At 39.4% G+C, this 14,453-nt stretch overlaps 1 protein-coding gene across 1 annotated transcript in view; it reads right to left on the reverse strand.

Annotated features, from left to right (window-relative positions):
- KIAA1328 (KIAA1328 ortholog) overlaps positions 1-14,453 on the reverse strand; it is a 173,373-nt gene that overhangs the window by 97,332 nt on the left and 61,588 nt on the right. Inside the window, exon 6 of the mRNA XM_033086007.1 lies at positions 5,673-5,800. Within this exon, the coding sequence (XP_032941898.1) occupies positions 5,673-5,800 (128 nt within the window). The remainder of the gene's footprint in view (positions 1-5,672; positions 5,801-14,453) is intronic.

The following is a 14,453-nucleotide window of genomic DNA, read 5'->3' on the forward strand; positions in this document are numbered from 1 at the left end:
TCGAAGAAAACAAAAGAAAAATGAAAATACCTTAAAAGAGACTAGAGGACAAGGCTGATTAAAAACTGTAGAACAAAGAGATGGTGAACTGGCACAGATCTCAGGTGAACTGAGTGAGCTGAGAGTGGAGTGCTTATCATCAGGAATACAGTGTCATTCACATCAAGAAAATAGACTGGGCAAGCCAAACAGTTCTACTGTGGCACACATCCCAGGGGATTGAGTGTGGGTGGAATTCTGTTGTGAATGATAGCAATGCACAGTATTGCAATACTGATATTTCCTTTTTGCTTAAATATTTATATCCATCTGCATTCCTGTTTGGTGTTAACATTTTTTAGAAAAGACAGGTAAATTAACTATGACCTAGTATCTTAGAGGTAAAAGGAAAAAAACATTGCTTTTCCTCATGCTATTACAGTGTAGTCTATTCCAGATCACTCTGTGTTTGAAATATCACTGCTAATCATTTTGAACACCCATGAAAAAGCACCCAAAACCTGACATTCTCAGTTTAAAAAAACCAGAAAGAATGAGGATAAAAACATTATCTCATTTTTACAGATAAGAGAGGCACAGAGAGAGATCAGAGGATTTGCAGAAAGTAACACAGGTAAGGCAAGGCTATTTCTGACAGTTACTCATGCTAAAATTCTCTCTGTCTGGCCTTGCAAAATTATTCCAATACCCTTGAGTCCCTAGTCAAATTAGTTCTTTATTTATTATCCCCGTTTTCAAGTATCTTTCAGATGGGCTCATCCATTGCTCCCATACAGCTGGGTAAACAGACAAAGACAATTCTATAATGAAGGTTTACCTTATAGCATTCAAAACACTTCACATATGTCAGATTTTTTTTTTCTTTAAGCAACCTAAGAATGTGTTTAAAGGTGACCTATGCTCAAAAAAAATGGAACTGGGGAAGTTTGGGGACAATCACAAAGGAAAGGCTTCTGAAGACTGCAGTCTTTCAATATCTTTTTCAAAGGAAAAAATTAATAATCAAATAAGTAATGTTTGAATCTTTAGTATGTAATCACCCTTATTAAGGAAAAAAACAATGGACAAGAATCATAGCTGCCAGTAACAAAAGAAAGCAAGGCTTACTAACTTTTACAGACAAAGGATTTTTCAGACTTTACTGTAAAGTGATACAACTGCATTCAACAATTTTTAAGAAGCGATTCAAGGGAAATATCAACGTTATTTTAAAAAGGGCTTTTTTTTAAAAAAAAGCCTTCCCAAAAGTCAATTTTTACCATATGCCCAGAGCATGTCTTTGAGGATGCTTGCATGGTGCTTAGCATTGAACAGTACCTTATGCCAAATGAGAGCCACTGGCAAAGCCCAAAAGAGGAGGCAGACATCAGAACATAGAGGGAGAGGGGAGATGATACACCATTGAAAATAAATTCTTGATATTCCTTTCCGTCTACAATCCCATTAGATATCCATGCTTCTCCTACACAAGGAAGAGCTGGAGTCTCACACACACAAGCATCTTGAGTCAAGGGAATTAGCAGATGTGTTGGTAATCTTCCACAAATAAGAAGCAAACGCTGCCAGCTGTACTTGTAAATTCAAAGATTAACATTAATAAGCAGTGCTAAGACTACAGGTATTATCTTTCCTTAAGGTGACAGACCTCAAGAGCCCCAGTTCTGCAAAAACTCAGCTGCCTGTCCAACTTTTGTGCCTCAAGTCCTACCCTACACTGCAGAACATCTACAAATTCATCAGCCAGAACGTGCCAAATCAAACTGGATTCTTGCCACTGTTTGAGATGGCAGTGAAGTACTGAGTATATAAAATAGGTCAGACATGATTACCTAGAACAAGGGCAATTTTCTTTACAAGTCTGTGTAAAGCTTCTGAAAATGGCAAAGACTGAACGTCTGGGTGCTGCAGAGAGTATATCCAAAAATCATTTCTGATAGAAAAGTTTAACTACATTTTAATATGAATGATATTTTCTATTAACAGCAAGGCAGAAGCCTATTTTTCAGTAGAGTTCTTCCTTCACTAAAGTGCTATCTCTCTGAATCTGAGTCAACTTTAGCGACCACTTTAATATTCACTTTACAATTAATGCTTCTTTTTATGGGTTGGTAGAAGGTAAACCAATTTCAGTTCAGCTTCTAGGTATTGAATTTATTATAAAAAGTTATGTACTTAAAACTCCTATAATGAAACCAGAGGCATCATGAGATATTAACCTAGAGTTAATGCTGAGAAGGCCAGTTTGAATAATTCAATTCATGTCACCTTAAGTATCTTTTCAAATGGAATTAACTTTATCTCACAAAAAAAGGAAGTTCCATGTTCCAGTTACTGATTATTGACTCCACGAGAGTTCTGACTTAAATCATCTTACTACCATCTTCCCAGCAATTTTATTTCACTAGTAGCAGGATGCTTCTTTACATTTTGAGGGTTGACTTTCATTATAAAGAAGCAATATTAGCTAAGAGGAAAACATGGTTTCAGAGTTACTGCTATCGTTAGGTGATACTAAAACAGACAAAAATATAAGTTAACACCAAAGCATCTGCATTAGTTCAGTACAGCTACAAACCACGGCCGCATTTCAGCCACATGCACACAGCTACTGCAGTCGCTTACATCCTATAGAATTCCACCTCTTTTTACAACAATGCCCTCGATGTTCGGTAACTCTGCTGTTCTCTTGACCTGTTAATTGTCTTATTCTGACAAAAACCCTGCATTTAAACACTGAAAGGAGGTGTTTCCAAAAACCTATCTAAACCCAGGGGAAAGTGACAGCTCATGATCCGAATCATGGTGGGGTAAGAATGAGGGAGACAGGCAAGAGAAAAGCGAAGCAGGGGGTGCTAAGACAAAGGTGTAGCACTAGAAATTACTCCAAACTAACAAGTAAGAAAAAGGGGGAAAAGTGAACAGAAGCAAGAAAGAACAGCTCAAAACAAGCAGAACAAAGAAGTGCTTCATTACGGAGTACAGCTGTGCAGTCCACTGTTTCTGCAAGAGACAGGAAAATCAGAACAACATCGTACATAGAAACAGAGATCCCGGTAAGATCAGCAGTGTCCTGTATTAGGAAACATTGATTATGTCTCATAGACAGTTCTACGAAGAGAAAACTATGTAGCAAGCTAGTTATCTTGCTTTAAACCTAGTCATATCCAAGATTTCCTTAACCCAGAAAAAAATCAAGCAGAAAGGAAAAGATTTCAAACAGATCTGGATTCAAATAAAACTCATGAAGACATTCATTATCCTAAGATTTCAATAAGATTGCTCTTGTCAAAGTCTTCCTTTAAAACAGAAAGGGAGAACACAAAAGCTCCCGTGGGGCAGAAGGAACTGGCATGGGCACTACTTGGAACATGAGGAAAGTGTTCTGAGTCTGTCCTCTTCCAATTCTTCCCTTTCAAAAACCCCCCACTGCTGTGCTCTCCATCAGGCAGACACAACAGTGCTGGCCTGAACTACCGTGCTGAAGACAGCACTCAAACAGAATAAAGAGAGACACATCAGGACACTAAGAGCTCACAGGTCAGGTATTAAAAGATGTGTGAAAGTAACAGGCAAGTCCCATCAAGAAGCACCCAGCGACCCTTCCTGGGTCTCAAAGCTGTCCCATGAAGGAGTGAGGGAAAGAACCAGGCAGCCGTGCCCACCTCTTCAGTTTGTAAACTGTGAGGAGAAACGCAGCACAAAGTGCTTGTTTGGGTGAAAAACGGTAACAATTTACAACGCCAAATGCAAAGAATGAGAAAATTGAAGAGGAAGGCTAAAAACATCAGAAACATTTTGCACACTATAAGAAAAACCAGTTGAAGCATGTTTTGACAGGTTTTTATCTATGCCTACAATGCTTTGCACACAACAAGGGGACTAGGCTAATTTCAGACCTGCTAGGCTGGAGCTGTAGAGTATGCAACCATATAGAAAATGTCAAACCTTGATATAATATCTGAATTTGCATTTGTGGACAAAAGTACCTGTAAATATAGAGAAAAGAAATAATGGATTCAACTACAAGCTTAATAGAACTTTGCACATGAAGCCAAAAAACAATTTTAAAGAAGTCTCTGTGTATACACTGACAGAGTGATTAGGAAGACAGAAGAATAAGAAGAGATGAATGTGGATTGTTGAACTAAATTGATAGTCACTGGGCTGAAGGTTTCCTAAAATCTGATTCCATGTCTTTGTCCAGTAGATGTGATAACACTGGATCCCTCAATACTAAGGGCTAACCCAGTATAGGATAAATGCATTCGAAGTTGAAAGGCTAGAAATTAAACATTCAGGGCAAAAGCTGAAAGAAGGATTGGCATCACCTAAAACACAGTTACCACAGTGCTTTTGGACTACATGGACTCCTCTGGTCTATTTTCCATGGAGATCCCCAGCAAGTTGCATGTCATACAAGCAGCAACACATCATACAAGACATCCTCCATTCTGGGAGGATATTCTTGTTTTGAATTCAATGCCATCACAAAAATGGGTGACAGATATAAACACAAAAGAAAGGAAACGAAATGTTTATAAAAGGTTAAAAGCCTGACAAACAGCTCAGCGTCCAACAATGCTGGACCCAAAAAAAGCTAAAAAACCACATTATTTAAGACAAAAAAACCCAAAAACATTCCTGATGCCAGTGAAGTCACAGAATAGTGCTACCTGCTTCCTGAGAGAATTAAGACTCCTTCCTGCACAGTCTCCAGTCTCCTGAGAAGCAGGATCTCCCTGCATAATCCTCACAGCAGGGATCCACTGACATGTCAGAATCAGGCCTTCTTTTGGATACTCTATGATGATGACTTTATTTCTAGCCCTGTAATAAATAAGCCTTTAAGACTGTTCCAGCACAAGAGGGGATCAAGGACATAACCTGTATAAAAAGGCATGGTCTGAGGTAGGATGGGTTCTGGAGATCTGCAGATGGAAGCTGCTACCAGAGAACAGCAAGAACATGGAGTAGAGCACTTGCATAGGCAGTCTTCTCTTCCAGGGTATTATCTGCCAACAGCACAGATGCAAACTGAGCACCTAGCCACCAGAAGAAAATCTCAAGCAACCATGTTCTCAAGGCTTTGGGCACCTACATCTGAGAAACATTTTACCACTTAATTTAACATGTATCCCTAGTCAACGTTTGCTGGTTTTAACTGCATGTAGAACTGCAGGTCTTCTATAAATAGCTCAAATCAGATGAGCTGCTTTATAGACTTGAGAAAGCTCTTATTGACCAAATACATCATCTGTAATGCCCTTTTCAATCATCAAAAGCCACAGTGAAAATGTGAAAGGCTATATCTACAGTGACTGCAATTATATATCTACAGTAACTGCAATTATTTTCCTGTTTAAATAACAGAACAGAAAACAAAACAGCATTTTAACTTTCTCCTTGGCAAAGGTGTGGGTTCCCATGATTCCTACTCCATTACAACATGGTCAATTAACTTCACCCATTCTATTGACTCAAAACTTGTCAGGGTTTTTCTCTTTGTTTTCCTGCAATCCATTTATTAAGGCAAAGACTCATGGGAAACCAATCACAAAATAGTATTCAACACTTTATGATGTAAGATAATACACTCACAGTCTCAAAAAGATGTTTTGACTAGGTCATTTAAAAAAAAAAGAAGAAAAAGGAGATGGCAAGAAAGAGCTTACCTTCTGCTCTTTTTCCTTGGCAGCACTGAGTTCAGAAAGGGAGTGTGATAGCTTTTCTTGCTGCTCAGCCAGGTACTTCTGATAAAGGCTCAAAAGTTCTTGGCATTCTCTGTACTGCTGCTGGAGAGGTGAGACATCAGAAGTTAAGGGAAAAACACTCTTTAGCAAACAGTTATAGCCAAATATATACCAACTTACTCTATGTAAATCTGATTTAGGTCCATAACAGTTCAATTTAAAAACAGATACCGTGTGTTTGAGTAGCGCCTAATGATGATAAATCTGCCTAGAGATGAATGTTCAAGTACAACCTTCTTCCTACTCAGAGTGGAAAAGAAGAATTGCACCAAATTCTTTTATCATTGGAAAAGAGACAGCAGCAGGAGGCAGGTGATGACATTGTTTCAGCTGGAACAGCTACAACCCTCGTATTCGTATTCAGCAAAGCCAGCCATTACCAATGTTTATTTATAAATAAATAAATAGCCAGCCAAGTAAGTAAATAGTCCATTTTTAAGCACAGACATCGATTCACAAGCCCACATACCCAAATCCAATCTCTTTGCTTGAGTGCCAATGGCTCAAAACCCCACAGCCACAGATGCAGTGCTACAGGCCTTTTACAGACCAGCAATAATTTTTGGACAGTAATATGGAGAAGCAGCAACTGTGGTGTTTGCAAGGATATTAGCAACAGTGTCCTGCCTTGCTTGCAGCATTGAAATTCCAACAGGAGATAAATCTGCTCTTCACCTGTCATTGTGTAATTCCCTCCCTTGCTCATGTAGCATGGTAAACCATTTATGCTCCCCTCTCTCCCCCCTCACTTTTAATTATGCATGCAGATGGGATAAGGGCTCGCTGTCCAAAGAGATTACTCTGAATAAATACTTTAATAACAAGTCACTGCAATTAAGGTAGGGAACAAAAACTTCTTCAATCTTTAAAACGGTGTTGAGTTACAGATTTCCTTAACATTTTTATGATCTAATCATTGCTTCTGGGCAAATTCATGTTGCAATCACTTTTGCCAATCATGGCTGCATAAATAACTCACTGCTTTGTTATTCCCTGTTATGACCCTAAGGGGTTTTTTTTTTTGGTTTGGTTTTGTTGCCTTCCCTCCCCCCTCACTTCTTATTTTTTTGCAGGAGGGGTGGCTTTGCCAGAGATCCATTTTTGTTGTTGGTTGGTTGGTTTTCTTTCCTTTAAATAAAAGGCTACCGAGAGAATAAGCAAAACATTTTAGGAAGGAATGGAAGGTTAATAAACCCCAATGCTGAAATCAATCAGGAGAGCTCTCACAACAACTTTGCTCAGCACCTGGAAATATGGGAGGGTACAAACAATGGTCTTAACAAGCTAATTGCTTTCCAGAGCCAGCCTGCCTGAAGCCGGAGCTGTTTTACATTTCAGTTCATTTCGTCAGAGAGCACCAAAAGGCTGAAGTGATTTGTGGTGGTCTCAGGAGTCTCTGCCAGCTATGATGTATATAAAAGGAATTTTTTATTCCAGTTGTAACCATAGGCAGTAATGTTTATAGTAGGTGAACATATTAGCCTGGACGCAGGGCATGAATTTTACTCTAGCAAAAGCCAGTTCATTTATACAGCCTAAGAGTTAAATGTCAGTATTTGAAGACAAATTATAGGGAAATTCATTTAAACCCATGTTATGTGGCAGAATATAAAAACGGACAGTCCTATCTATCTTTATCAATTTTTTACGGCCCTCTTAATTCACTTTGCTTCCAGCAACCCCTTCCCCACAAAACAGATTTTGCCCTCCCCTCCCTCCAGCTACAACACTGCTGGCACCAGAAACAAGCACCCTAAACAGCCCTGGGGCACACAAGTTATGGCCAGGCAGCCATCCTCACTCTTTCCATAGTGTTGGTATCAGTCCTACTGGAAAGCCAGGCATGACTGCTCACACTCCCAGGCACCATTAAAAATATGCCCCATTTGTGTTTTACAGACTGCAGAGCCCTCACAGCACACATGATGCCATCACCTCCTGTATGTGGCTGCCAAATTTATTTAAAATATGGTTTAAAACAGGACGAGCAAAGTTAACATTAGCAAAGTATGCAAGTAAATCCTGATTGTCCAAAGGTCAGTTATGCGATCATGAGTGGGAAGAGCAACTCCTCACATGAGCTTGAATGGTGGCTGAGAAGTCCCTGAAATTCTTGAGATTTGGTCAGCCATGGTAAAACTCGCTGCATTAGAAGATTAAAACCTTCCTCACTCACACAATCACTCTACATTAAGCAAAGTATTGTTACAGCCACCACAGTCTAGAGTTTAAAACTCTGCTTTGCTTACTAAGTAAACATGAATTTTCAAATATGAAAAAAGAGTTCATTTGTTTAAGATGCAGGCAGAATAGCTGAAAGTATGGCAATTCTCAAAAATGTGCTGGTACATTTACTGCAAAATGTCGTCTTAAAAAAAATTTCAGGAAGTCTTAATACTAGATCTTATTCTCTCGTTCTATTGAAATTTTTGCTAAAAGCAGCAAGATGATCTCACTTTTTTTCTCCTACAAATTTGCCAGGCAATACACAACACAACCACAAAAATTTTTAATTCATTCAGATATAACAAGATCATGCACCTACTAAGGCAATATACTCTTTCAACAGATATGCATGTTATAAATATTTTCATAATCTGCTTTAAAAAAATAAAAAAAAAGTTGTAAGGTTGAAAAAACAGTATAGGAGAAGTCCTACAGATTTGCATTCCAAAAAAAGTAATATACCTAAATGGATACATTTGATAATTCTTCATGTGTTCAGGAGCACAAATATTGGATTTGCAAGATGCTAGTTACCCAAGAGAAGTGGTACTTGGCATTTCACTGAACGGTAGTTTTATGTCCAAGAAATATGCATTTGAATGTATTAGACTAATACTTTTTATGCAGTTTATTAGTAAAGTATCAAGGTTGTATGTGAAGGGGGGGAAACAAAAAAGGAAAATAAAATTAGAAATGCAAAGGTTAGGATTTCAACAGCCACATTTATGTGTCATATTGCAAGTGCTACATATTTTATAGAATAAATTAGTTAATTTTTTCACTGAATGTAAGTCAAAGCATTAAGAGCTCGTTTATGACTGTTAAGAGATAATAACCTCAGTGGAGATAGCTGGTTTTGAGAGGAGGGGCTGCCAGCACACAGTGGCAACACATTTCCAGAAGACAGGAATGCATGTCCAGGGAGCCAGGCAGCAAACAAAGAGCTTTTCCTTGGGGTGAAGCTTCACAAGAAGGCACAGCAAACCTAATGTTCAACTGCTTCCGAAGACACTCTCCCCACTCACTCCTTCCATCCACACTAGTTCTGCTGCCATCCAAATCCCTCACTCTGGGCCTGAGCAAACTGTCCCAGTGAGGCAAAAGGACAGCCAGGCACAAGATCTGGCACAAGGCAAGCAGAGGGAGTGGAGCTGGGAACAGAGGACACCTCTTCCAGAAACAGTCACCTGTCTGGGAGTGTTTATCCACCTTGCAAAGTCTCAACCCCATCCTTCAGTTCCACTCTTAATCCTCAGGCATTTAAGTCTGCTCCACGGCTACCTCAACTACTCACAGCTTACTCTTTGCTGAAATACTGCCAGCCTCCCACAGGCTGAAGTATAAAAAAAAAAACCCACAGTTCCTGCTTCCCCAGAAACTGGGAGGAGAAGGGCCAGTCTCTAGCACACCCACTGACTTCCTTCACTGCTCCCAGTCCATTGTTCCCACTGCCACTGTGTAGAAGTGAAGCCCCAGCTTAAAAACTGAAATGTTTTAGTTCAGAGCATCCAGCATCCACCTAAGAAGCTCTTGAATTCAACACATCAGCCTCCACATGCCTGTGCAAGCAATGTTTGTGCTACAGCAACTCAAACTAACTACTGGTCTCTTCAGATCCAGGTTTCCAAATGAAGCCAACACCATGTTGCTCCAGTAAACAGTCCTCAGACTATTTAACAAAACTCAGCTTTACTTATATCACCTTCTGTAAGGGAGAAAAAGAGACAAACCACAAGATACAGAGAATCTTCTCCTAAGAAAGAAGGTTTCTTTGGGGGCCTTTATCATTTAGGAATAAATGTTTAGTTTTATCTCACTTTATTAAAATAAAAATAAATAAATTCAAAGCAGCTTTCAATCACAGTAAAGTGAGGCTGGGAAAAAAACTTTTCTAGAAGCAAGGGAAGAAAATACAGCTAACAAGATTCTTTGCAATCAATCTAATAACAAAGGCCCTTCTGTACTTCCAGAGTGTTTGTGAGAACTCCTCACCTAGTGACACTTTCCTCTGTGGTTTGCAAAGAGGATTTTTGGGACAGGCAGTAGCTCTATTGTTCCCTTTTTACACATGGGGAAACTGTGTCAGGGGGAGTCTTTGGGCATGTCCGAGTACACAGGTGCAGCCTAGCAGCTCCACACTCCTCAAGCCAGCTCCAGGACATGCATCCTTCAGCTGCATGGCAAACTACCACAGCTCAGGCACAGCATTAACAGACCAGATTCATATTGCACCTGATTAGCTAGAGTCTGAGTTTGCTGCATTCACCCATGCAGAAAACTCCTAACAGACCTCCTAAGTGTCAAACAAGATGCCCAGTGATGACTCATTCCTGTAGTCCCTGACTGTAGCTTCAGCTTGGACTTTCAGTCAGGACTGCATTCTCTGATCCGCAGCCAGAACAGAACACAGGAGCTGAATCTCCGTCTTCAGTCACCAGATGCTGCAGTCCCATCAGCCCCCATATCCAATGGAAGACTCTCTAGAGACTCAGAACTATTACAGAGATATGCAAAGAAGAATAAAGCAATCAAAGGGAAAAAAAAGTCAAACACAAATTGGATTGGAATTTAAATCAGACAGCATTAACTTGAACTCTGTGGTAAAGATACAAGAAACCTTCTGTGATGTGATGAAGAAAGTTTCTTCACATGTGCAATCACGACCCAGGAGCCACAAAGCACTGGCCTTTTTTAATTCCTATGCATCTGGAAACCCGACTAATTATCATCATGTTGGCAGTTTCAGTAGACTCAACTCTTTTCACTGCCTCAGTAGTCCCTTGAAAACAAATTCTATGAGAAAAACTAGACAAGGAAGGAGATGTTGAGGGAATGCCACTGACAGTGGATGGAGAAAGCTACACTAAGCCCTGAGAGGTGTTTGCTCTCCCAAGAAAAATCTATTCAGATAAACTGCAGGCAGACCTGAGCTTGTCTGCATGCTCTCCAAGCAGGTGTGTGTGCCAGACCCATTCAAGGAGCTGTGCACAATCCCAGCAGCACAGCACCAAGAACAACATGCCTGATCTAACTTACCTCACTTTGGTGTTTTTGTGGGGCTTCTTTGGGGATTGCTTCTTTTCTGGCAGCAACTGCAACACTATACCTCTTCCAAAATGCTCCTGCCCTGTGCCTGGCACTTGAAGAATGCCACAGCAAGCTCACAGCTGTTTAGCAGACACACCACTGCATCCATAACTGTGGCACTACATACTACTACGACATTTCACCGTACAGTTAGCAGCCCAAAAATGACTTTAGAGAATGCTGCAAGAGTAAGACAGCATTTCAAACTCGGGCAAAGGCTAAAACCCATGCAGCTGGGTCTCCAAACATGCCATCCCTACAGCTACAGCTAAGGAACAAGCTTCATCTGAACACTCATAGTGCAAGGGAGTCAAATTTATAGAGCCTGCAGAGCCCCAAAGACCCATGACAGACTGATGGCAAATTCCACTACAAGTGTGTTCAGTTTGAAGTGGACCCACACTTTTTTTCATGCATCACCCAAGCATATATTTTTCACAGTATTTTGACACTTAAAGCAATGGGGTTTATTTTCTGCCTTAATATTTTGCATATCAATAGGAAAGAGATACCATGCCTTTTGGGAAAGAAGCAATATGTATGTCATTCTGATTTCCACCTGCAGGCTTTTTTCTTCCTAACCAAAGAAAGGATTAAAATAATGCAGCTTCAACTACTTACATATGAAAAGTCATATGAATAAAAATAAACTGCTGGTATTAATGAATTAACATCTAAAAGGAACACTTTAAAATATAAACTAAGATATTCTAAGCTCTTTCCTTTAGCATTTAACAATTACATACTTCATTGGAAGCTGACCCACATTTAATTTTAAAATATTAGTTGTGTTTAATACATACAGTCCTGCGCTTTGACAATCTCATCTCAGAAGAACAACAGGACTGCATTTTAGAAATCAGGCTATCCAGGCACGGATCAAAGTCAACCCTGTTTCTTTTGCCTTAAAATTAGGAGAAATAAAATAAGTGGTTTGACTCTATGTGAATAATTGTTCTGAGAAAGGGTAGAGACTAGTAACTTCTATGAAGGTTTATTATCTAAACTCTGAAGTTGCTGCAAAGACCGAAGGTAATAAAATGTTTTATGAACAACTTCACTTTGCTCGTTCTTATATATCTGAGTTTATGTGGACTCCCTGGCACAGTGATGCTAAGAACCTGTAGGGAACTTTCTGCACATCCACTTTTCGATGTATTAAAGAAATCATCTGGTGAGAGTATGAACCTTATGAGCCTTCAATTCAAAACACAATTTCCTTCTAATCCAAATGCCTTAGGAAGCACAATTCTGAAAACACTATAAAGAAGCAAGTCACATACAATAAGACAGAGTGATCTCCAATCTGAAGCCCAACAGTTACATTTTAATTTACACTTGAATATTTTAATGTTGTTATCCAGTCAGTAAATTAACTCAAGATGCAAGAATAAAAAGGGAAGATGCATAGGGAAAAAGGTCACAAGGTCCAAAAAAGTTAAGAACTTTACTTCTGTTTGAAGCATCAGCATTATGTTGTTGAATGCCACAGCTCTCATATAAAGGAATTGCTTAATACATTCCCATTCTGTTTGAAGGGAAATTAAATTTACATTCTTTGGGAATATGGTATTGTAATTAGTTCATGACTTGATTACACTTTGAAGTGAGCCGAGACTGCATATGGTGCATACAAATTAGTTAAGTTATGGTTACCTACCTACAGAAAAGCTACCGAGTTATGAAAGTTAGGGACAAAGCAGGGCAGTCCATTGGAGTTTTCAGGAAGCACACAAAAAACATCAAATTCACATCTAGTCTCTGGACTTACAGAGGTCAGGTGTGAAAAGAAATTTAAAAAATAGTTTCTTAAATAGCTGAAGAGCTTCCATTATTTCCATTTTCACTTACAGCACCTGTAGAGTTCCTGTTAAAACTGATCCCAAAGAAAAAGCAATAGAATATACAAGATTTCCTACTCTGGTTAAACTCACTAGTATGATTTATTCTAGTACTTGTAATTTTGTAATTTCTTTTATAGACAGCCTAAGTTTTATATCATCTACCAAGATGCTCTGTTCCACACAGATGATGAAATTCCCAAGTTTGCTTTAACACACTGGAAAATATTGAGATGCACAATACAAATATAGTGCATCTAAAATTGGCCAAAGAAGAAGATAGCCTGTATGATTTGATGAGAGCAAGGAAACCATTTAAACCTAAAACTAATTCCCAATATAGCAGATGAACTCAGAGAAGTCTCTAAGATACTGTGAAAATGCAAAAGCAGTTTAGGGTACAGGATTTGATCCTACGTATTGAAAATCCTTTCCACAGGATATGCCAATCAAACTGGACAGCTTATCTGCCATGTTCTCTGGCTCAAAGGTGGGTAAGGACAAAAATATCACACGCCATCATATGCCAGTAGATGTGCCGGGATCAATAAATGCAAATATCATCTCAGAGCTCGCATTTTCTATTCCAAGTGGAAAGCACATCTCCAGCCTTATCTTCATTAATACAAACAAAAGAATACTTACAAGAAGAGAAAAAAAATAAAGCAAAGGTTTATATTACAGCCTGGCTCTGCCAGCAACTTTCTTTTACTGAAAAGGAAGGAATAACATAACACACAGAAGACAAATTATGCTGCTACATATACTGGCAAAAATATGCGTTTTCATAATAATGAATGTAAGGGATCTGATGACAGAAGAACTAAGAACCTGAATATGCAAAATCTGGACCCCAGATCATTGTAACAAGATACTGGTCTTGGCATGGGCCATGAGAATTTTTACTTTTAGCTTAAGAACTGCAACAGCAGGAAATCTTCCTCACTTGCAAGAAGGAATTTTTTCAGAACATACTTGCTCCTTTCAGGGGAGCTCTGCCAACGACTATAGTGACTTTCAGAATTTAAAGACTTCCTTTGGCATTTGCTTAAACGGCACAGCTACCCAGCCTCTTCCACTGGAAACTGTGAAGGAACTTGTTACTTATGTATTTGTCTACCCGCCAGTAAATGTTCCATGCATTTTTTATGGAAGAAAGGAGCCTGGAGACTCAGACATACACAATTTCTGTGCGAAACGGTCCCAGCACCTGAGAACAACTCCACACATTTCATCATGTACGAGAGAAAATAATCACAACCTGCGCAGTGCAAGAACACGAAGCCAAAAGGAGGCATTGTACCTACCACTATCCACACCATACCGGCGCTATTTTTCCTTCTACATATTTAGAGCGCAAAATTAAACAAATAAAAGGAACACTGCATAATTTAGCTTTCATTTTGTATCAAATTGCTCATAATTGTAACCATAAAACGATAATACTGTGCCATATGTGCATCTGCAGAGCCGGCAGCGGCGCTGACCGGCCGCCGAAAAGTGGGGCTGTGGCGCCACCCTGTGCCCGCCCCGGGTATTGCCGCCCCCG

This window comes from Catharus ustulatus, chromosome Z, assembly GCF_009819885.2.
Source record: "Catharus ustulatus isolate bCatUst1 chromosome Z, bCatUst1.pri.v2, whole genome shotgun sequence".
Taxonomy (NCBI): domain Eukaryota; kingdom Metazoa; phylum Chordata; class Aves; order Passeriformes; family Turdidae; genus Catharus; species Catharus ustulatus.